Here is a 24,472-nt window from a genome sequence, read left to right as displayed (position 1 = left end):
ATATTATGCAATTAAATTATATAAAAATTTTTAAATATTTGTTAAATTTTTAATCAAAAATTGAAAAATTAAATCAAAAAAATTTAGTTTTACTAAAATGAATATTTAAGATTAAGACGATTTAGACGCATGGCTTGTTGAAGTAGAATTAGCTAGCTAAAAAATTAAAGACTTAGCTTAAGGAAAGGTCAAAGTAGAAGATTTTGACCGTAAAGAGAAAGAAAGATTAAGGAAAAAAGAAGAAGAAAAGCGTAAGAAAGAATAGGAAGAGGAGAGATTAAGAATGGAAGAATACGAAAGAAAGAAATAAGGACGCAAAGGAAAAGGAGTTGAAAATAATTATTTGAGTTTTTGCAAATTTTGTTTTTGGGAGTATGAACTTCCCACACCTTAATGTAAAAATATATAAATATATTTTAGTTTCTTGTTGTTTTAAAAATAATTTTAATTTAGGTATAAGATGTAACAAGGACACAATTACTTATGATTAAAGAATGGAAGAATTAAAAGGTAAAGTTGATGATTATAAGAAGCACAAGGTAAAAAGAGATGAAAGAAAAAAGAAGTGGGAACTTTGGAAAAAGACATAGTCAATGCTTTGGAAAAAGACAAGCACAAATTACTCTAAATGGGATTATTATACATCAGAATCTGACTCTGAGCCTGAAAATTCTGAACCTGTTGTACCTAAAGATGATCCAAATTTTAAGGCCTTAGAGATGGATATTGAATAAAGAAAGAAAAAAAGAGCAAATGATAGAATTATTGCAGAGGGATATAAATAAAAGGTAATCATAAGAGTTTGTTTTAGAAATAATTTAACTTATTGTTATTAATAAGGGTAACGATGCTATGGCCAAAGAAGATTATAAGTAAGCAGTTGAAATGTACTCTTTAGGCTTAGATAGCATGAAAGATATAAAAGCTCTTTGGACTAATAGAGCTTTAGCATATATTAAGCTAAAAAAATACTCTAAAGCTATTGAAGATTGCACTCGTATTTTAGATTACTGCGAATGCTTCGAAGAAGGGTACACCAAATCAAGAGATAGTGCATTTAAAGTAATTCAATTTTTATCAACCTATTTTATATTGTTATATTTTAATTATCAAATAGGCTTTCTTAAGAAGAAGCTATGCAAGAAAAGAAAAAAAGGATTACAAATAAGCTTTAGATGATATTTTAGAAGCTCTAAAATTATACCCAAACGATAAGGCTGCACTTGATTTAAAGACTGAATTAGAGTTTATCTAAAAGCATAAAGAGTAAGCCTCAAAACTGTTACCAAAGCATGAATTTGAAGTCCTCAACCCTTAGTCAGAGAATCAATAAAAGAATCAAGCTGAAGTACAAAATGCTGAAAATAAAAAATAGGAAAATGAAGATGAAGATGAAGAAGACTAAGATCTAGAAGAAAGAAAGGTAGAAAACAGAACAGATTAAAAATAAGCAAAAGTACCTTTATCAGAAAAATAAACAAATTAGCATGAATTAAATGAAGTTGTTAAAGATTAAAAGGAAAGCGTAGAACTCTAATAAAAGCCAGTAGATGAACAAGATAAAACTTTAGATTAAAAAGCAAAATTATAAGAGTAAAATATAGACTAAACTCAATAAAATGGATGTTAGAGTGAGCAAAAGTAAGTAAAAACTGAATCTTAGCCTGAACAAAATAACAATAAAGAGAATATCTAAACTGAAAATTAAAATAAAGATGAAGGAGATATAAAAAAACGAGCATAGAAAGTTGATAGAAATAGAAATTATAAAAAATGTGTTGACTATTTTATGGCGAAAGATGCTTCTGAAATTGACGATGATGATTTAAAAGAAATTGTTGAACATATTGCACGTAATAATGAAGCAAAAATATACTTTTTCGAGAAAAAAGCTACAGCTAGAATTGAAAATTTACTTAAGCTAAAAAAACAGTGCTATCTCTTAGCTAACACATTAATAGATGATAACATTTTATATCAGACCTAATTTTTAAAAAATGAATGCCATTTGTTGATATAGTCTCGTGTTTAGGAATTATTGAGTGAAAACTAAAATTAGGCTTCTGGTAATTATAGCGAAATCGAAGATGCATTTGAAGTACTTAATACACTGTCTACTCTAGAGCAAACTAGGAATAAGCTATCATCTGACAAAAAGACAATTGAATTCGTCAAAAATATGTGGGAACCTTTAGTTAAAATTTATCAAAAGGAACCTTATATCACCTCAAATTACTTAATCTTTGTATCTAATATGTGCTATGGCTAGACAACTGTTAAAAAAAATTTAATCACAGACTTAAACAAGATTTTAAATGACTTGAATAGTAATCAAAATTTTTATACCATTTTTTAATTAAAATATTTTATAAATAAAAGATATTATGTAGAATGAAAAAAAGAAGTTTAGTTTTGAGTCTTTAAGAGAAAACTGTTACAATTTAATAGCAAATTTGTTGACTGAAGAATCTGTCAGATTATTATTTAGCTAAGATAAGTACACTCAAGTGCTTGAGACAGTCATTATGAGAATAACTTATTATGATTTAGCTTAAAACCCAAAATATCTTAAGTCTGCAGAAGCTGCCTTGGCTCTTTTAGTTAACATCAGCTTTTAAGCTACTCCTTAAATGCAAGTGATTCTTAAGAGACTCTGTACTGATTTAATAATTATAGGTAGGTTTTTCAAGCTTAATTGGAGAAACTAGCAATATTTTGAAGTTTACAATAGATCTCTGCAAATATTGGCAAAGCTCGATTACACAGACAGTAAACTAGCTGAAAGACTATTTGAACTATAGGATATGTTTGAAAATGAAAAGTTTGCAGGTCATCTCATCCGTTTGTATGCTAATATTACAACAAACCCCTCTCAAGTGGCTATTTTGAAGGACAGCAAAAAAGTTGATTTTAAAAATTTAAGTAAAATCCTCAAAAAATACATGAACCAAGATGAGGAGACAAAGTTTTGCAACTCTTGCAATTTGGCTTCATATATAAATGAATTCGTTCCAGATTTATTAATTGAATATAAGGAAACAATTCCTCGCCTAATAACAGTTTGCAAAGAAAAGACAGGAAATCTAAGAAAAAATGCCGCTATTTTCTTAGCAAAGTTAGCTAAAAATTAATAAAATTTAGAAGTTATTCGCTCCTTACATGGTATTGAAATTTTGCATTCTATTACTTCATTAGTCGTTTAAAAATGAATAAGTGTAAACAAATATGACCATATAATTAATTAAAATATTCAATGAAAATAATATCTATTTGTTAAAAAATTAAATGTTTATATGTTTGTGTTTGCTTGCTTAACTCACTTAACTTTAATATTACTAAGATTTATATTTATAAAAAATTATAACACTTAACATTCAAATAAATGTAATTTTACATTTTAAGATTTTTTTTATGCAAAAATAAAATATGTGCACACCTTTTAAAATGAAGTTAAGCCTTAAGATCATAAATATTATTCTACGTGATTATTACTCAAGTGAAAAAGAAAGGGTAGGGAGTATATAAAGAAGGAGTAAAGCATATTTTTAATTTACTTAAGACTTTGTATTTTTAATAATACTTACATCAATCCATACTATTTAGTTTTTCTATTTGCAGGATACTTACATTAATTAATCTGTGGATATGATGATTTCAAATCCTAACTTTGATTTTTAAAGTTTGTTTAATTTTATTTTGACTTAAAAAAATAAAATATAAATTGGTTTATGTGTATTCAAAATTGCGTTTGAATAGAAGGTTTCATACTAAAAAATTAATTTATTTTGAATTTTTTTATTAATAATTTTTTCTATATAAACATATAAAGTGAAATAAATAAATAAGTAAATAAATAAATACATAATATAAAAATAGAATAAAATAAATTCAACTAGCTTTATTCATTTAGTAAAAAATTAAGTTTTATTAACTATTTTATAGTTTTTTTAAAAAGTTAAATTTATTTTACAAATTATCATTAGAGTTAGTTATATGTAGAAATTGCTTATCAAATATTTTTATTATTTAGTTATTTATTTATTTATAATAAAGTTAATTATAATTTAAAGTAAAATATATCTCATATTAATTGCTTAAGGAGTTCAGTTATTTTTTAAGCTTTATTGATAGTTTTTACTTTATTAGCTATTGTTTGGTATAGTTTCTTATTAATTACAATTTGATAGGACTTTTAGATAGTTGATATATAGTTTGAGTTAATAAATAAATTACATTTTTTCCTTTTCAAATTGTTTATTTACATGTTGGACAACACTAGTTTATTTCTAACCAATAACCTATACAAGCTTTATGGAAAATGTGTCCTCCATTACAAGGTAGTTCTGCTAAATCTTCGTCTATTTAGTAGTCTGAATAGCAAATAATACACTAACCTTCACATTTTCCTAGCTAACTTTCATTCTTATATTTGAAAAACTTACAATTTCTTATATTACGCTATTATTTTTATAAATTAATTTGTTAAAAAATAGTCATGAATACTTTTTATCAAAACAAAATTTAAAAATATTTTAAAATTATACTAAATTTTATGCATCGTATTTTTTCTTCCAGGTAATACAAGCCCTTACTACATAAGCGAGAGAGTATAGTACCAAAATTATAAGATATTAAGCCAAATTTACAAGTAAAGCTGTTTAAAGAATTTAAAATGTTTGCAATTGGCCATCTAATTAATTATATTTTAAAAAAGCATTGTTATTTAAAAGTTTAATTTTTAGCTATTAATAATGAAAGGCATCAAAATAAATAAATCATTACTATCTTAGATTTAGTTGCAATCACCTTTTATTGAATCTTGATTAACAGAGTAATAAATAGAGGAGAATATTATCACAAAAAACTGCCCACTTATATTATAATAGATAATATTGTAAAATGGATGTTTTCAAGAAAAAATATTTTATAAATTACAATTTGAGGAAAAACTGAGGTACAATTATCGATGGATACTTAACATGAAGCGCTCTTAAAATATTGTTACAACTTTGTAGATCAGATACCTTTAATCTCATATCACTGAGTTACTTTTTTGACAGATTTTAATATTCTTTTTTGTGTAGAGTCAAAACACCAAAAAAATCAAGGAAACACACAAAGAAACTTAAAATACAAAGAGGAATTAAAGTTCCTTAAATAAACTTTTTGCCATCTTAGCAAAATGAAGAATCAAGCTAAGATGTCAATCCCGTTATAGATAGAATTAGGATGAAGAGATTTATACAGCCTGTAATTCCCATGCTAACCATTAATGCTTTTAAAATTTTTAGCATGTGTCTTAACTAAAAGTAACCTAACCCAAAGTCATTAATGTGCAGGTTATGAACTAAGCCAATATTATTATTGTCTTGTTATACATTGTTTTAAATCATTCCTAAGGGATGTATCGCATGAAGTTACTAATTTTGAGCTTATTGTATATTTTATCTATGAGAAAGAATTTAATTTTACTATACAGCAGGCTAATTTGGCATTTATACTACTGCGTTCATTTAGTAGACTATTTATCTAGGAATTGTGCTATTACTTTGATTTTAGTTGCTATCACTGCTATTTGAAAGAATATTTTAATTAGGAGCTAAACATGGACCAATGTTATTATTTAGGCTTATTATTTTACTGTTACATGGTTCTCTTTCTTGATCAACAAGATTTTCATTTCTGTTGTTTTAGCTTCCTTGTTAAAAAAAAGTCAGAACTCTAGATATCTCTTATTTTCTTAGCTTTTGAGAGTGACTTAAGCTTTAGTATTCCTAAGCGATATCCATGTTATTAGTACTCTCTGATCCATCTGCTTAACTTTTTGACTCTCCTTCCTTTTATTCAACTTGCGCAACCTTGAATAAGTTTATAATCTAAGGTTAATCTGATAAATTTTTTTTAAGACTGCTACTTTCACTATAATTTTTATGCTAAGTAGGAGATGTAGGTAAATTGCAGTCACAATCTCCCTAAATAATTTGCATACTTACTGAACCTTTCTTGCATTCATTATACAATGATTATACATTTGGGTTTTTGTTGGTATACATTACAGATTTACTTGTAGAGAATATTGGTATTTAGTTTGCATTTTGTCCTGAAGAATTTTCTTCTTCCATTACTTTCCTGTCCGAAACAGATTCAGATATCTATTCTTCTAATTACTATTAACTAACTTTTAGCATCTTAAATAAATAACTCAACGTAGTATATTCCTAAATGCAGATCTAAATCAATAGAGTTATTGCTGATTAACAAATGTTCTATATATGCACACAAAGATCGTTGTTGGCTATTTAGCTAAAGTAATATATATGTGTGTTAAACTTAAACTTGTTTACTTTATAAAATTCAATTATTTGTTTATATAGAAGTTTATATATTTTAGATTTAAATTTTTCTCTTAATTTTTAAATAGATATAGAAATCATTGTATTTGATGTATGTATGGATCAATTATCTAACTAAATAATTGGTTTATATATTATATTATAAAACCTTAAGAAAAGAATTTAATAAAATTGCAAAAAATTTGATTTGAAGAAAAAAAAAAATCACACTAATTAAATTACTCATTAATTATCAATGTATTTTTGATATTTTTAATTAAAGTAGAAAAGGATTTTTTAGATTGGAAAAAAAAAAAGAAAGAAATCGTTTATAAAACTAGATTGATTAATTGATTGAAATTATTACATTTGAAATTTACATCTTGATTTTGAATTAAGGTAATAATACTTTTTATATTATGTAATTAGTAATTTTATTTACTTTTCAGTTAAATTTCGGAAGTTAATTTATGTTAATTTTTTTGTTGAAACAAACAAACAAACAACTTCCTTCATTTTCTCTATCCTTTTTTATCAATCTTATAAGTTTTCTTATTTTATTTATTCTCCTTAGTTCTCTACTTTAATTTACAATGAATTGATTTAATTTTAATTTGGGTATTCTTATTTGCAAAGAACTTGATAATAATCTTCATTTTCTTTGAGGATATACTCAAATTATACTTACTTATTAGATCCTAACAGAAAAAATGAGTTTTATTTCATTTCTTCTAACTCTTATTTTTTAAATGAGAGTTAATCATAAAAGAAGCCAAAATGCACCTTAAAATAAAATTGCCTACCACATTTTCCAAACAATCTGTTGAATATCATCTCAAGTATAAATACTAGTCTAAGTAGTTTTTTATACATAGTCATCAATACTTTCATATAGATCATCGATTTATGGCAGTAAAGTTTCAAATCTAATGTTAAAATTTTATTGCCTTGAGGTATTAAATTTAAGCTTCCATTAAAGTCAGGATCAAAATAATTGATAATTCCTTTTTTGTGGCTATATTCTGTTTCAAATGATTTTTAGTATTTTTTATGCTTTTTTATATAAAATAAATAATTATTTAAATTAAGTTTGTTCATGCTAATTTTTAAATTAATTAAATAACTTAAGTTATTTATTTCTCTATTTTTCATAAATTTTAAGTCAAGTATTTGATTACACTTCTTGAATTTAATTTATAAAAAAATAAATAAAACCATTGTTTTACTTTTTTCAATTAATGATCAAATATTTGCTTTCCATATAACTTTAGAAGTGGAGTATTCATTGAGCGTTCTAATAAATATTTATATATTTCTTATCCACTAGTAAGTCCTTTAGAAAAGAACACTTTCTTTAATTATGAAGAAATTAATTAAACACTCTCTGATAGATACAACTTTCTTTTTTATGGAAATTGATCTGAAATTGGTAATAAAGAGAAGAATTCGGATTTAAATAATTTGTCAAGGTATTTCATTAAAGCAGAATAAGTTTAAAGAAAGTTCTCTCTTCTGATATAAATTTTTTATCTTTCTAGAGTAATTTAACTAATATATTCAATTTTTTCGTTTTCATTTCTTTATTTGCTGAATCTACTTTTAAATTGTTATTAATTGCTAAACAAAGAACTATCATCATTTTCCTCTTCTATTTCTGAAGGCTGTTTTTCTTATTCTTGAGCTTGCTATAGAAAAAATTGCGAAATTTCATAATCTTCTTTATTTTAAATTCTATCTTACAAATTTTCATATTAATTTTAGTACTCTACTTCCATCTGCATAAAAAAATTTACAATTTTTTTTGTTGCAAAATTTTTTAATATTTTTTAATAATAAAAATATTTATTCTAATTATTATTTCTAATTTCATTTAAATGCTTTTAGCCTATATTTAATTTATTTAGTGGAAAATATTAGCAGACTATATTTATATTTCTTCTATAATATAAACAAATTTTTATATAATTTTAAGACATTTTTATTTATTTTTTAACTCAAGCATTTTGAAGTAAAAAAATAATTTTATAAAAAATTACTAAATTAATTAGAATGGGTTTGTTATTTGTTTATAAACAATTTAATATTTTTAAGATAAATCTTTGATTAAAAAAAGAGTAATATCATTTAGTTTGTTTTAAGATTTTATATGTTTATGAAATTCACTGTAAAGACTACACAACATTTTTTAAATGTGATAAAGCGTTCTTTCTCAGTATAAGCTGAATAACCTATTTTAGTTAATGGAAATAAAATATCAAAAGATGTGCTTTAAAAAGTGAAGGAAAGGATACTAAGTATTCGTGAAAGTAGACTTTGTTATTTTTATTCTAGATTATTGTTTAATTTTTGATGCATGGAATTTCTTAAATGATGTATTAGCTATAATATTTTTCTATTGGTTTTTAGCATTAAATATATTAATAACTAAAAAGGAGTAAATATTAGAGAACCTAAGCTAGCTATAATATTAGTTGGTAATGCAGCTGATTCAATATCTTACGTTTCAGTCAAATAAAGAGCTTGCAAGCGTGTAGGAGTTCAATCTGAGTTGATTCATTTACCTGAAACAACAACTTAAAAAGAAGTTATTTAAATAGTTGAAGACTTGAATAAAAGAGAAGACGTTGATTCAATATTAACATAAGTAAATTTACTTTTTTTGCTTATTGCTGTAAAATCAATGATTGTTATTATTCATTACAATAAAATAGTTACCGTTTCCAGCACAAATTTCAAAGACTATTGTAATCAATTAAATTGAACCAAGTAAAGATGTGGATGGTTTGTAAAGATGTTTCCTCACTTAATAGTTAATTTGGGATGATCATAATAATAGAGCTCTCCCATGCACTCCATAATCTTGCTTGCACATTCTTGATACTCATAAGATCGATGTAAAAGGTAAATAAGTTGTTATGCTTGGTAAAGGCTTGCTAGTAGGATCTCCTTTAGGCGCAATTTTGCTTGGTAGAGGAGCTATAGTTAGTATGTGTGATAAGAAAAGTGATTTGAGTATTGCTTTAAAAGATGTAAGAAAAAAAATTTTTATTTTGATAGAATTTTCGATTTGTTCTAAAATATAAGTAGTTAAGCAAAATCTGTGTGCGTATCTATCTATATATGAATGCTCTGAACTAATTCAAATGATTTATATTACTAATTTAAGTCTAATATTTTAAATTAAAATATTTATTTATTGATTTTTATTATAAGGCTGATATTTTAGTATCTGCTACTGGTGTTAGAAAATTAGTTAAAGGGGAGCAACTTAAAAAAGGAGTTATTGTTATTGATGTTGGATGCAGTAGACCTCTTCCACACGAAGATTAGTCATCTATTGTTGGAGATGTTGAATTCGAATCAGTAATGTTAACTTAGATTAAAAATCATTATATTTAATTCTTTTAGTAAAATTTTGAATGTTTTTAATTAATATGAAAAGGTAATATTAAAGGCAAGTTTATTAACACCAGTACCTGGAGGAGTTGGGCCTGTTACAGTCAGTATGTTGATTCAAAATGTTGTAAAATAATGGGAGAGAAATAATAGTGTACTAATTTCTTAAGTTAAATTTGAAGATGTTAATCAATAGGATAGGGAAAGTCTAGATTCAATGGAAAAAGAATAATAAGTAGATAGCCATTAAAAATAAATAAATGACATAAATGAGGGTATTTATAAAGAAGAAATTGCTGATCAATAGCAAGAAAAATTAAAAAAGATAATTTAAAACCCTAAAAAGGATATTCTAATTTAATGATTTGAATAAAAATAGTACTAAGTAATAAATATAACTTTTATTCTAATAGAAAATGTTATACATATTTAAATTTTATTTTATCCCTTAAATAATAAATTTATTATTTCCAAAAATAACTATGTATTTTATTTTATAATCAATAAAAAATTATTATCTAACATTAATTTTGTTAAAAAAAATATGTAATTTTTACATCTGAAATTCTTTAAAAATTATTTTTATTATAAATTTAAATTAATATTTTTTAATTTTTTAATCAAATAAATTTTTTAAACAAACAATTATTAATATAATTTAAAATTAAAAATTAATTTAAAGAATTTATTTTTAAATTAAAATTAATTATTTTAGATTTCCTAATTATTTTTTATGATCAAAATAATGAATACCACTAATTCTGATTAATTAAGGTGTAAAATTATAGTTTTTAGAATAATCTAAACTTAAGGTATTTCATTTTAAAATTTTTGCTATTTTTTATTTTTTAGGAAATAATAAAAGTGAATTTACAGTATTTGCCAATTTTTTACTATTTTTCAAATGAATTTTAAATAAATTAAAAATTTTTCTGAAAAAATAGTAAGTATGGGTAATCAATAACAAAAATAAATTCAAAAAAAAAAACAAACTTTTAGAAATCCAAAGGAGGTAATCTATTATTAATCTTTCCAAATTTATAATTTTACATTTTAAAATACAATTTTTTAATAGCTTTTAAAATCTAGTCAATAAACGCTCTCTAACATTTGCATTAACCTTAATAAAATAAAATTCAAGTAAAATTTATAATACTTTTTACAAATATAAATATTATCAAACAAATATTTCTAACAGTAAATTTATGATTTTCTTAAAAAAATATTGTTTAAATATAGTTGGGTGAAGTTTAGATTTGAAGAAAAAAGCTTTTAAGAGTTACATTTCGACTTATCTAATTGTATTAATCTCTAAATTTTAGAGCTGAACTTCTTTTCATTGTACTGATTAACTTATTTTTGCTAATTTTATCAGATTGATACTTAAATTAATTTAACAAATAAATAAAATAAAAGATTTTCAATTTATGTTATTTAATCATATATTTAGCTTTAAATTTAATAAACAAACATAAAAATAGTCAATTTTAGAGAGATCCTGTAAAAATTCTATCCTCTACTTTAAAAACATGTTGTAATCTGTCAGCTTTAATAATAAATTTAAGGTAAATTTATTTAATTATTTCCTTATTTCGAATTTCTAAAACTTTCTTAAATAATTAGGAAAACTGTTATTATTTAAATATTAAAAAATTTTACTTTTTCATCATTATAAATCAATAAAGGATAAAATAATTTATAGTTTATAGAACTGATTTATTAGGTTTAACTAAAAAATAAACTGGTATATGCAGTGTTTTATTTTTTCTATAAAATAAGTTATTTAAATTATTGAGCTTATAGAATAAATTACAAATTTTAATTATAAAAGATAAAATTATGTTAGCAATTAAGGGATAAAAGAGCTTAATTCAGCATTAGTTGATTTTACTGTTCTTTAGACTTTGATACTTGATTTAAGGTAAATTTTATGTTTCCGAGATTTAAAATATTTATTTAAAAAGAAATAAAATTGATAAATTTAAATAGACAGAAAGATAACATTTACCCTTAAATTTTATTTACAATTACTAAATAACTTTCATAAAGCTTTTTTAAAATATAATACTTTTTCTATAATCCATCCATAATTTTGTAAATTGATGATAAAGAAGATTATAAAAAATACATATCTAATAATATCAAATAATTTAAAAGTAATAATTATATTTCTGACTAAGACTTCATAGAATTAAGCTCTGCCATACATAGCTGTTCAAATCTTTAAAATTTAATTCTTGATCTTAGGTAATAATACTAAGACTATTTAAAATAATTCTTTATTACTTACTTATTTATTTAGAAATTAAATATTCAAATTTAAATAAATCTTCAAATATGTTTAATTTTTATTATTTCTACTTTTCAAATAAAATTTAAAATTTATTAAAAGCGGAAATTATATTGTTAATATAGAACAAAGCATTTCATGTATAGCTAAGTGTTCGAATCTTATAAATTTGAAACTCAACTTCAGGTTTTAAATTTTACTTAATAAAACAAATCAATTGATATTTTATATTATAGTTATAATAAGGAAACAAATCTCATGTAATTAATAAATCTAGGGTCTCATTTTGTAAAAAATTCAAGTGACCTTCAAACTTTGAACCTAAAATACGAGTAAACAAAAATTAATACAAGTTTATTTACTAATATATTATCTTAAAATTTAATTAAATAAAAATCTATCATACTTACTTACTTACTTTATAAAAATCATTAAATTTTTATTTATATTATTAGGACTGTTAGCTCATTCCATCTTAATTTCCTTGATCATTTTCCCTTTTAATATACCTAGTCTGAGTAAATTTATTTTAATTTAATTTAATTTATCATTTTTATCATTTTGAAGTTTAGTTTTTCTTAATTGTTAAAATATTTTCTCTATTTTTTTTTGATTTTATAAATTAATTCAATTTAAAGAAATTCATATGGGCTCACTGAAAAATTTACACCTAGTTTTAAAAAAATAAAAAAGTTAATATAGTTAAAAGTAGTGATTAAAGTGTATCCAGATTGATTATCCTAAAAGAAAATCAATAAAGTTGATAAATAAATATTTTATTATCTAATGTAATAAAAAATTTAAATAATTTATATTCTTAATTTATTAAAAAAATATTTAATTAATAGCTTTTTTTCTATAAAAAAATGATTTTTGCTGTTAATTAATTGTTCATATTTTTATGTTTAATAAAAGCAAGATATTTATATAGTAATTTTGAAAATGTCTACTTTTTTAGAGTTTTTAACATTCCTTATTAATCATGTATGTTCAATCTCTCTATCCCTACCATATTTCACATAATATAATGGTGAAAACCAAAATTTTTTAAAAAACTTGTAATTTTTGATGAAAATCAATTTAAACTTTTTTCCAAAAAATCAAGTAAATTAACTAAATTAAATTAATAATTTACATTAAAATATAACAAAATTAATATAAAATTAAACTAGTTTTTGTATAAATAGATTATTTATATCAACAGTTTTATTGATCTCACTCACTTAAATTTTATTAATAAAAAGGATAGATTAAATTTTAAAGCATGATCTAGATAGTTTTTTTCAATTTTTAGTAAAAAATTGATATTTTTCTACGTAAAAGCTCAACTAAGAAAAAATATTTTACACTAAAGTTTTAGATATTCTAACATTAATTTTGTATAAAAAAAAGAAAATAGAAGATACTAAAAATCATGCTTTATTTGATTATTTAAATTCTTGCAATTAAAAATTGATTAATGCATAATTGAATAGATTAAATTGAAAATACTTATTTAGATTTATTATTAAATTTATTTTTTTTACAAAATAAAGTTCTGATTACTCTTTGTAAAAGTAGTTTTATTTATAACTATTTTTTTAAATTTTAATGATACAGTCGTCATTTATATTTTTTATGTTCTTTATATATTTTAACTTTCATGTTGTCCCATCTGTCAATCCATTCTCTAGTCTCTCTGTTAAATTAGTGATCAAAGTCTTTCATAGAAATTAAACCATCTATAAGTACCCTCTAAAAAAAAAATTGAGTAACATAGAAACATATTAGTAAATTACTTTTAAATTAGGAGCTATTAAATGCAAAAATTTTTTATCAATCATTCCTATTTCATTGTGATTACTTTCAGAAATCTAATTTTAAGTTAAAAATATTAAAATAAATTAATTATTATTTTTATTTATTTTTTACAATAGTTAATCTCGATTTTTCATTCGGATCATAATCTATTTACTCCAAGATTTACTAATCAACTTTACATTATTCCGAAATTAGAGATCTCAACATGAAGAAATCTCCTTCTTAGAGAGTGCCTATTTGATGCTGAATAAAATTAATTAATATAAATAATTTACTTTGAATAATTACAAAATAGCAATATGCTAATTCTTCACCATTTTCATACACTTTTTTGTATTGCCTAATATCTTTTTCGCTATATTGCTCTCTTATTGCCTATTATATTTCTTAATATTTTTATTATTATTCTTCATTACAAAAAAGGTTATTTCTTTTAAAAGTTGATCTTTCTTTAGGTAATTCTTATTAAGCTTCTCCCTCTAAACCTTTATAAAAATCTAATTCTAAGCTATCATTCAAGCTTTTATTATCAGTATCCTCCTATTATTAGTGAATCTCATCTTTTTAATTTATATAATTATCTTAAATCACTTCAGCAAAATCATGTTCATAAGATTTCCTCATTATTTAAATATGATTCCCTGTTTATTTTTAATGTAATTTAAAATTATTTTGTAGATAATTTTTTTTACAATTTTGTTGACTAAAGTCTAATCTTTTTTCATTATTTTTATTTTAATTAGCATTTGATGACTCTTTACTTCTTATAATAATCTCTTCTTTTACTATCTCAAATTTTCCTTTTTTAATGATGTAGAAATACTAAGGTTATTAGCCTTCTCTTACAACAATGTCTCCCAGGTTTGTTTTTTTTATTTCAATATAATTTGCTAACGTTATTAGTTGAGTATAGTCTAAATCCTTTTAAGATAAAATTCAATTTGTTCAATTATTAAATCTTCTAGTAAACAAATAAAAAATTTGTTCTATTTAAAGATAAAAATTGAGCAGAAAATATTTTTAAATATTATTATAAATAAATAAGCTAAGGTTACAGATAGAAAAGGGATATTTTTGAGTAAATTAAGCTTTTCTTCCATCTCGGAAAGTATTAAATTTAGCAAAATATTAGTAAAATCTTCTCTTGATATTTGTAATAAGTAGCATTTTTCAGCAGCCTGTTATTATTTTCAAAAAAACTTTTACGATATAAATAAAAAATTAAGTTTAAACTTACTTCGATAGTTGCACTCCTTCTGTTGTCTATTTTAGAAGCCTTTTAAAAAACGTTAAGCAGGTTTTATTTATTTTCAGCACTGTTTTACATTCTTTTTTAAACTAGATTTTAAAATTTTTTAATAATATCTTTTTAATGAGGAGTAAATTTAGTTTATGCGCTTGTTTGGAGCTACTTTTAATTAAATTCATATTAAGTGTTTTTATCTTAATTTTATTGATTCATTTTTATATAATCTCTCATCTCTCGGAGTGTTAATATTTAATTTGTTTCAATTATGTCTTTGCTTTACTTTATTTTTAGATTTATAAGAGCTAAGTCTCCAAACGAATATCCATCATATATGGTAGTAATAATAGGATCCTTTAATTATATATCAATATCTTCTTATCTTTTGATTCTCACATGAATACTCCCTATTTAAGTACATTTATGTATTTTAATCATCAAATTAAATAAAAATTTACCTTTAAGTATTATATACATATTGTCTGCTAAATCTCCTTGATGAAAAATGATGTCGTTTTTCTCAAACGTTTTCAACTTAGCGATATTAATAATTTAATTATTAACTTCAACAGAAAACTTTTTAAAAAATTAAAGTTTTGAAACAATCGTTAAAATTTTATTATAATTTTTTTAAAGTGAGTCAAGTTAAAATTATTAAATTAAGGTATCTAATTCTTCTATGTTTAATTTGTTGTCACAAACAGTAAACTGATTTAATCTATTTTACTCTCTTTCTTTATTATAACTAAAAAAGAAAATTTAATTATTTATTAAGTTAAATGGAAATAAAAATCTTTACACATTATTTTATTTCTCAATTAATACCATGTGTCTAGCAAATTTTCTAGTTAGATTTTTGTTACATATTTTCAAGAAATTATTAATTTCTTAAATTTTTGCAAACAATCCATTCTCTTCTCTGCAAATATTCTAGATTAAAACAAATTATTAAAAGATGCTTTGAATTAAAATATATATTAATTACTGTCTGATAAATAGTATAATTTTTCTCCTCATCATTATTAATATTATTCATACTGTCATATATTTGATAATTTGTTTTTTAAAGTAAAATTCCCCAGTCTTCATAAAATTTGTCTTCATCATTCCCATAATTCATTTTTAATATATCTAAATCTTATTTTAGGGGTTCAAAATATTTTTTTCTCTACTGTGCAAAATACAATATTTCTTTTTGGTTTAACTTATTTTTTGTTTACTTAAATTAAATGTATTATTGTTAATCTTTTAAATTTTTTTTCATTTAAATCTAATTTAAAAAACTCATTCTAACTGCTTCTGCGTGGTCTACTTTATTTTTTGGGTTTTATTACTTCCTAGATTAAAAATTTAAGATTTTATTTTGTTTTTTTATAATATTTAAAAAAATGAATATACTTGTTTTTTTATGTTGACTTTTCTTTTTCTTAAATGCTTTGCATGAAGTTATTATTATCTATATCAATTTTTGAGGTGCTTCTTAGTAATATGCTTGTAGGTCTTGATGATTCTTATGGTGATTTACAACCATTTTTTAACTCTGGTTAATTTTGTGATGAAAAGGACTGATTTAATGAGACTGGATCTGCATTATTTAGCTTTTTTATATTGTTTTATTTGTTTTACATTTAAGAGCTTTAAAATAAAAATTAATTAATATCCTTTTATAATTTTTCATTTTTGAAGCTTTGTTGTTTTTTATTGAAAATAATTTTATTTTAGTAAATTTTTGTTATTTCTTCTTAAATATTTTTTTATGGCTAGCTTTTAAAATATTCTTCTTGAAAAGAAATTCTTTTTCTGTTAACTAAACTATTAATACTACTAGATTGTGGTCTAATGTTGCTTTTAAAAGATATCTTTAGTCTTGGTGAAGATTCAGGAGATAATTAAGGTGTTAAATATTATTTTTTAGGCATATCAAATTTAGTTTAACCTGATAATCTCATATGTTCATCGATATTATCAATTTAATCATTTTGTTAATCCTTGTTATCATATATATAATTAAAGTTAGGAGAGCCTGCTGAAGTAGATATTAAGGTATTTTCTTGGCTCTTAAACTACAGTGTTAAATCATTTTGCTAATCAAGTAGATTATCATTTTTTAATTATACTTTACTTATTTAATTCTTTGCTTCATTTATCAACTAAGATAGGTTTAGATTTAATTTTTTAGAATTCTATGGAGAAAATACTTGTGAAATGTTTTAGTTAGAGACAAAAGAAATGCTCTTGCTTTTAGCTGAAGCAGTTCTATTGTAAATATTTTAGGAATTAGAATTCATACTTTTTAGATTTGAAGGTGATTATTGATAGTGATTTATATGGTCAATAGTTGATTTTGATTACCTCCATATTTTATATGTGTCGTCTTTGTAAGGATAATTCACTTCAATAAAATCTAAATTGGTTTATTCTACTACTTAATCGTATGATTATTTTTAATTCTATTTTTTATCGATTTAAAGTTACGATTAGTTACTCTCTTCTATCATTTATTGTTTATGCTCATTAGCTTCTTGAATAATTTATTTATCATTACCCTAACACTTTTCAATTTTTTTTTAGCTCTTTTATATGCTTATTTTGGCACTCTAAGCCCTTTAAAAACCATTTTTAATATTATTGAATTGATAAAATGAGTCGTTAAGGCTCTAATCATTAATTGCACTCTATTATTTTATTTTTTAAAATTTTTTGTCCAGCATTTCCTTGTAGTCTTTGACATCATGCTACATTATAAAGTTATTTCTCTTTAAAATTAAACTCTAAATTCTTTGCAAATTGTAGATTCTTGCCCCGTTTTCAATATTTTAACCACTTTTATTTGTCAGATTTTATTTCGATAAAGTAACTAAATTTTTGATAAATTTTCTACCATTATGTATCTAACCTTATTTACTTAGAGTTTATTTTTTAGATATGGACTCAGAAAAGTATTATTAAAAGCTCACACTTTTCGATTTATCCATTTAAGCTGAATTTACAGGACTACATAAGACTAATATGGATTTGCTACTAACAGGTAAAGATGGATTTTTATAATTTTGAGTTTCGTTATTTTATTTTTCATTAATACTTTAAGTTGCAGCAATTGTTTCACCATTCATTAAAGTTGAATCTGCTCTCAAGTCAAGAGTTTACATTTTTTTTTTGATTTATCTTTTGGTTTAGTGATTCTTATTTTTCATTTGGTTTTGAGTATTAAAGTCTATTAAAAATTATTATTTATTTTACTTTTCTCTATCATTATGAGAAAGGCTTTTCGATTGCTGCCTATTTATTAGATTAAGATTGGTATTTAGCTATTATTTTGAGTGAGTACTATATTTTGGAGAGATAAATCCATTGCTATAGCAAGTATTTCTGTAATATTATCTTTATTATTGTGTATCTTTTTCATCTTTAAAACTTAAAAGAGATAACATTTTATTTTAATATTCAAAAATGTATTTTTACAAAAATTGAAAACAAAAATAGTAAAATTAATCCTATTTCACTTATTTATGTATAGAAAAAATTCAGTAGAAGTTTTAATTAGGGTTTTGAGTTATTTTTTATAATTTATTTTTTTTAAGTAAATTAAAAATTTTTTAAATAATTTAAAATTAATATTACGGATAATAATTTTTATTTTCAGCCAAATATTGTTCATTTTATTAAAGATTATTAATTCATTTTTTTAAATTTCTAATTAATATTGATATTGATTTTTTATTCTAAATAACATGTAGTGAATTAGTATCACTCTTGTTTTATTTTTAGAAAATTATTTGAATTTTATAATTGTTTTATGTGAATAAAAATTTATTCTTTTTAAGAAAAATGGTTTTTTAAGATAATTTTTTTAAAGATAATATTTTATGATTTAATTTAAAAAAAAAGTAGCAAATTTGTATTGATAATAATTTTTTAATTATTTATTATATCACATTGCTAATATTAATATAGTAGATAATATTTGTTTATATTTAATACGATTTATGTTGCTAATTAATTTATTATAATTTTTTCAAATTTAAATAAATATGATTATTTTAAAATTAAATGTACTAAAATTGTGATCAATCATCTCAAAATTTTAAGAAATTTAAAGATATTATCAATAAAAATATTTTTTTTCACTTAAATAATTTTAATAATTTAAATAAGTGATTTTAACTAATTTGTTTTATAGCAATTAATATTATTAATAATAATTGTTAGAATATTACACTGTCTAGATATAATTAAAATAAAGAGTATTTAAATAAAATGATGCAGCTTATGCATTTAAATATCTTATTTGATTTAAATATTTATAAAATATAAATAAAAAAAATTATTAATTCTAATATAAATAAATATTTTTCTCCATTCAAAAATACTTTTTATTTTATATTCAATAAATCAGTAAAATTAGAAATATTTCTCCATTTTATTCATTATTAATGAACTATTAGAATTTTTTATGATCTGTTGGTTACTTTTATATTTTGGTTTGTTATTTAATATAAATAAATTTTTTAAAATTTATTATAACATTGATTATTTTGTTTATTTTTATTTTGAAATAAATTGATATCTTATTTATCTTATTAAACCTAAAGACATAAATAAATTATCCATAAAATATGGGCAATAAATAAGTTTCTATTATCAATTAAATATTTTATAAACTATATTTTTTGATAAATTAAAATTATAATTATTACTTCTAAACACCTAATTTTCTAAAAACAAAGAAATAATAAAAGAATTAAACTCTACTAGTTTATTTACCTATTTTTATTAAACTGTCTAACCATACCATTTGAAATTTACTTTGTAATTGTTTTAGTTAAATTTATGTATAAACTTTTAGTTTATTTTAGAAAAAAAAATATCTGAGTTAATTTGGATAAAAACGGATTGAAAAACGGTAATGTTAAAAAATTATTTAAAATATCTTCTTAATTGATTAAACAAGTGTTTATCTTTACAATTTAATAATCAATCTGATGTCATTTTATTTAAGTTTTATTTCTTATTATTTTAGTAAATAAATTCTAACAATATTAAAAGTAGAAGAAATGGAAAAGATATTTTTTCAAAAATTGTTTAGATACTATGTAATAAATTATTTTTCTTAGTTCTACTTAATGCCTCAAATCATAGTGTAAAAGAATGAATTTTAAGAATCATGAACTTTTTGATAAATCTTTGTTTTTATGTTAATATGTCTAAAAGTTTTAGCAACAAAAAGGGTCTACCGAATACTATTAATACTGTCTAAGTTTATTTTCAATGAATAACTCTCTTTGTTTATCATTTAAACTTTTTTTAAATATTATTTAAATGCAATAAAGTTTCAAAGTTTGTTTATATTATTTAATTATTTATTAAACCAAATCTTTTTGATTTTAAATAGAATATGAGAAAAGAAAACATCAAAAGAATATCTTCCATAGCTGGTCTTCTTATTTTGTTTGTAGTTATAATTGCTATTTATAATGAGAACGCTGAAGATGAGCTTACTAGAGGTGTGAACTTCTTTAAAAAGCACTCCTTCTCTTTCAACGACTCTTCCATTCACAAGCATATCCATAAGTATGATCACGAATGTGGTCATAATAAGATTATTGAGCAAGAAAAGCTTCTAGACTAACCAAAGTAGGCTTTTGATGAAAGTCTTTTTGAAGTTGATGACATTAGCAAGGTCCTTCCTATTGAAAAAGACTTCAAAAATATTAGAATTAGTATGGATTACAGTAACGTAGCTTCTTAACCAGCTAGCGTTTAGACCTTCCTCAAAACTCAAGTTGTTCCTCCTATTATGAACCATTTGTAAGAAATGATAAAGGTCCAAAGATTAACAGCTCCTATTAAAGTTGATCCTTATTACAAGTTAAAGAACTGTGGCTAAGCTAACATTAAGATTCCTGCAGAGCATATTAGCGTTGGTGTATCTAACACAGATCTTATATTTTATGTCTAAGCATATAGAGATTCAAGCAATTTACTTGCTTATGCAAGTTATTGTCCTCAATCTGAGCCTTATGGATTAGCCAGTGGAAGACCTACAGTTGCCTACATGAATATCAATTTGAATCAACTTGATAAAGATTTAGCCTCAAAAGATCCTATGTCTTTAGCAAAATGGATTTTCATTCTTACTCATGAAGTTGTACATTCTTTAGTTTTTTCACCTAACTATTTTGATAAGTTCTTAGGTGAAAAAAATCCAGTTAAAACTTTCGATGGTAAATCTTATGTTGTAGCTCCATCTATAGTTAAGCTAGCCCAAGATCATTTTGGATGCCCCACTCTTAATAAGGTTCCTCTTGAAGATGAAGGTGGTCCTGCTACTTTTGGTACTCATTGGGAAAGAAAAGCTTTTGGTAATGAACTTATGACTGGTTCTTAATTATACGATAGTGTCTTTTCCAAATTTACTGCTGCTATGTTTACTGCATCTGGTTGGTATTAAGTTGTTGATTACATGACAGCAACTTTGACATGGGGTGTTGGCGAAAAATGTGAGTTTGTTGAATATAGCTGTCCTAAATCTTCAAAGGAATTCTGTTCTGTAAAAGGAAGTGCATGTAGTTATGACTATGTAAGCCCTGGTACATGCAGTGACAGTGATTTTTTAGCAGATAAATGTACTTATTGGTAGGGATACTCAAATTAACATTGTAATTTCCCTGACGAAAACACAAAAAAAGTTTACTAAACATCAGGTGGTGCATGGGGTGCAAAATCCAGATGTTTTAACACTAATGTAGCAGATTCAGCACGTTGGGTAGGTGTAAAATCTCTTTGCTTTGAATCTTATTGCGACTATAGTGGATCTACTACTAAAGTTGTTTTTAAAGTCTTCAATAAGGAATATACTTGCACTGCAACTACCAAATAGGTAACTATTCCAGGCAAAGGTGTTGTTGATTGCCCAGATGTTCTTAGATTCTGTTTTTCTCCTTCAGCTTGTCCTTACTCTTGCTCTGGTAAAGGTGTTTGTAGACTCGGAAAGTGCAGTTGCTATAAGGGTTTTAAAGGAGAAGATTGTAGCCAGCTTGCATGAGCAAACATTAATTATTTTAATTATTATACTTTTATGTAAAATTGTATATAATTTTATATATCTACATGTATAATCAATCAACCAATCTTTTTTCAAAATTTAATAAAATCAATTAAAACAAAAAAAAAAATAATAATATAAAAAATAATAATTGTCTTCAATAGACAGAAATGATTAAAACTCGACTGACTGACAGACAATATTATTCATTATATTTATTTATAAACTGTATCTAAAAATAGTGATGTCACAAATCAACTGCTTGCTTTTTGTAGTTTTAATAGAAATTTTTAATTAAAAACTAACAAACAGACAAACAATCAAACAAGTTAATAAATAAAAAAATTAGTTAACTAAATACTGTTCTATTTAAATTATTAATTATTTATTTTAAATAAAATAGGTAGGTAAGCTTGTAGGTAGGATTTTTAATTAAATAAAAACAGTATTGAACAGTCTTCTCTAGCTAAATACTAAATAATTAACTAATTTAATATATATCAGAAAATTATTTAAAAAAGGAAAAGCTAATTTTCAGTATGTCAAACGTTCGCAATTTTAGAGATATTGAAACTAATAGTAATTCATCTAACAATGAAAGCCGAGGATCATTTGGAATGGGAGGATATAATGAAAACGGCAAATATAATCCATGGATGAAGCAGTAGCCACCTTAATAATAAAGAGCAGGATATTCTTAATTAGATGTAGCAAATTAATAATCTTCTTCCTCCAGCCTTCTAGGTGGTATGAATTTAACATGGAAGTGCTTTTCAGCTATAAATTTATTGCTTGTATGGGTTGTCTTTTTAGTTTTAAAAGCTATCGCATTTTTTACTGAAAACTCTTTCATTTGTTTACTATTCAACTCAGGTGCTTAATATCAACCATCGATAACATATAACTATGAATTTCACCGCTACTTTGTTCCAATCTATCTTCATGGTGGATTTCCACACATTATTTCAAATACATTTGGGTTATTTTTTTACGCCTTTACCCTTGAAAAATAGTTTGGATTCAAGAAATTTGTTCTTCTATACATTTTAAGTGGTTTAGGAGGTAATTTATTCTCTGGATATAACTAACCTGAATAAATGTCAGTAGGAGCCTCTTCATCTCTATTCGGTTTGTTCCCCTTAATGATTTTATTCCTAATAGAAAATCAAGACATGAATAAAAATCAAAAGTTATTCTATGTTGTTTATATTTTAATTATGATATTTGCAAATTTCTTTGGGTCATCTTCCTCTCCAGATCAGGGATAGAAAAAAGATAACTAAGACGAAAGCGATGTACGTATAATTGATACAGCAGCTCACTTAGGTAATAAATTTATTTTTATTGATATGTCTAATTTATTTTTCAACATAATAGGAGGATTTTTAACAGGATTATGTATAACAATAATATATTCTTAAATATAGCATCCAAAGTAATCTCATTTATACTTTTAAAAAAGATAAAAAATCAATTAATTATGTATTTAAATAGATCTAAATATTTCAAGATTGGAGCATTTGCATTACTTGTACTAGGATTAGGATTTTTATTAATTTATAATTAAATGAATTACAGCATAACAAAGCCTACTAGTATGGAACGTTACTGTGCATGGAAATGAGTGCTTAATATATTAAACTTAAGTTAAATCATTCACATTTATTAATCATTAAAAGCATTTTCTAACATTAATAAAATTAAAGTTATAAACTTCATAGTATTTATTAATATCTTTTATATGTTATTTATGAATGCAAAGCAAAATTTAAGTAAGTTTTAAAAATTAATTTTATGAGAGTTAAATTTTATATAAAAATAATCTAGAAAAACATAAAATTTAAGTTAAAAATTTTCATCTTTTTTATTGAACGAATTTTCTTAAAAAGTTTTTACTAATATTTAAAATAAATATTCAATAAATTTTAGTTTAGAATTGAAGCTGCTTAAAAATATAAAAAATTTTTATATTAATTTTAAAAATAAAATTATAACTAAAATCATTAAAACAAATAAAATAATCAAAATATTTATATTTTATTTAAAATTTGGAAATCAATAAATAAATAATACCATTTTTATTTGTTTAATTAAAAAAAATCTATTTATTTTTATTCGTTTGAAGATAAATTAATATCTGAAATACTAAAACAAAATAATAAATAAAATATTTACGTTTATTAAATTTGGAAATTTTTTACATGAGAAATTAAAAGATAGATAAATATATTTCAAATAATGTTAATTATTTTAGTTTTTACTAATATTTAAAATATTCAATAAATTTTAATTTAGAATTAAAACTGCTTATAAATATTATTAATAAAGTTATAATTTGAGTCATTAAAACAAATAAAATAATA

The 24,472-nt window shown here is 22.7% G+C and overlaps 8 protein-coding genes across 8 annotated transcripts; 5 read left to right on the top strand and 3 right to left on the bottom strand. All coding sequences in view use genetic code 6, as the record gives it.

The window, feature by feature from the left end:
- Positions 1–97: 97 nt before the first annotated feature.
- Positions 98–3,209, top strand: TTHERM_00494690 (tetratricopeptide repeat protein; the record flags this gene model as incomplete). The annotated part of the gene is made up of 5 exons (XM_001023253.1): positions 98–395; positions 454–788; positions 841–1,062; positions 1,118–2,327; positions 2,380–3,209. 5 exons carry the CDS (start codon positions 98–100, stop codon positions 3,207–3,209), a joined length of 2,895 nt encoding a protein of 964 aa, XP_001023253.1.
- An 894-nt stretch (positions 3,210–4,103) lies between these two features.
- Positions 4,104–4,774, bottom strand: TTHERM_000494689 (hypothetical protein; the record flags this gene model as incomplete). Its single annotated transcript, XM_012799625.1, has 2 exons — positions 4,545–4,774; positions 4,104–4,458 (listed from the first exon to the last, which is right to left on the bottom strand). Exons 1-2 carry the CDS (start codon positions 4,760–4,762, stop codon positions 4,104–4,106), a joined length of 573 nt encoding a protein of 190 aa, XP_012655079.1. The 5' UTR covers positions 4,763–4,774.
- Positions 4,775–6,866: 2,092 nt separating this feature from the next.
- On the bottom strand, positions 6,867–8,179 carry TTHERM_00494670 (hypothetical protein; the record flags this gene model as incomplete). Its single annotated transcript, XM_001023251.4, has 2 exons — positions 7,559–8,179; positions 6,867–7,385 (listed from the first exon to the last, which is right to left on the bottom strand). Exons 1-2 carry the CDS (start codon positions 8,111–8,113, stop codon positions 6,867–6,869), a joined length of 1,074 nt encoding a protein of 357 aa, XP_001023251.3. The 5' UTR covers positions 8,114–8,179.
- A 299-nt stretch (positions 8,180–8,478) lies between these two features.
- Positions 8,479–10,092, top strand: TTHERM_00494660 (methylene-tetrahydrofolate dehydrogenase/cyclohydrolase NADP-binding domain protein; the record flags this gene model as incomplete). Its single annotated transcript, XM_001023250.2, has 5 exons — positions 8,479–8,638; positions 8,765–8,976; positions 9,044–9,361; positions 9,546–9,695; positions 9,775–10,092. 5 exons carry the CDS (start codon positions 8,479–8,481, stop codon positions 10,090–10,092), a joined length of 1,158 nt encoding a protein of 385 aa, XP_001023250.2.
- Positions 10,093–10,632: 540 nt separating this feature from the next.
- TTHERM_000494659 (hypothetical protein) lies at positions 10,633–12,753 on the top strand (the record flags this gene model as incomplete). The annotated part of the gene is made up of 10 exons (XM_012799624.1): positions 10,633–10,740; positions 10,804–10,868; positions 10,968–11,069; positions 11,210–11,293; positions 11,560–11,649; positions 11,886–11,975; positions 12,121–12,204; positions 12,255–12,350; positions 12,474–12,536; positions 12,657–12,753. The coding sequence occupies 10 exons, from the start codon at positions 10,633–10,635 to the stop codon at positions 12,751–12,753; spliced, it is 879 nt and encodes a 292-aa protein (XP_012655078.1).
- Positions 12,754–13,620: 867 nt separating this feature from the next.
- TTHERM_00494650 (cyclic nucleotide-binding domain protein) lies at positions 13,621–18,495 on the bottom strand (the record flags this gene model as incomplete). Its single annotated transcript, XM_001023249.2, has 11 exons — positions 13,621–13,752; positions 13,797–13,871; positions 13,930–14,061; positions 14,107–14,459; positions 14,511–14,739; positions 14,874–14,996; positions 15,056–15,471; positions 15,523–15,809; positions 15,864–15,994; positions 16,050–16,401; positions 16,463–18,495. 11 exons carry the CDS (start codon positions 18,493–18,495, stop codon positions 13,621–13,623), a joined length of 4,263 nt encoding a protein of 1,420 aa, XP_001023249.2.
- Positions 18,496–20,459: 1,964 nt separating this feature from the next.
- TTHERM_00494630 (leishmanolysin family protein) lies at positions 20,460–22,109 on the top strand (the record flags this gene model as incomplete). Its single annotated transcript, XM_001023247.3, has 1 exon — positions 20,460–22,109. One exon carries the CDS (start codon positions 20,460–20,462, stop codon positions 22,107–22,109), a length of 1,650 nt encoding a protein of 549 aa, XP_001023247.1.
- Positions 22,110–22,648: 539 nt separating this feature from the next.
- TTHERM_00494620 (S54 family peptidase) lies at positions 22,649–23,733 on the top strand (the record flags this gene model as incomplete). The annotated part of the gene is made up of 3 exons (XM_001023246.3): positions 22,649–23,435; positions 23,487–23,544; positions 23,604–23,733. The coding sequence occupies 3 exons, from the start codon at positions 22,649–22,651 to the stop codon at positions 23,731–23,733; spliced, it is 975 nt and encodes a 324-aa protein (XP_001023246.2).
- Between the last annotated feature and the right edge of the window lie 739 nt (positions 23,734–24,472).

The sequence above is a fragment of the Tetrahymena thermophila genome (assembly GCF_000189635.1).
Source record: "Tetrahymena thermophila SB210 genomic scaffold scf_8254446, whole genome shotgun sequence".
NCBI classification, from domain to species: Eukaryota; Ciliophora; class Oligohymenophorea; order Hymenostomatida; family Tetrahymenidae; genus Tetrahymena; species Tetrahymena thermophila.
Note: the sequence above shows the minus strand (reverse complement) of the source record. Positions and strands in the feature narration are given on the sequence as shown.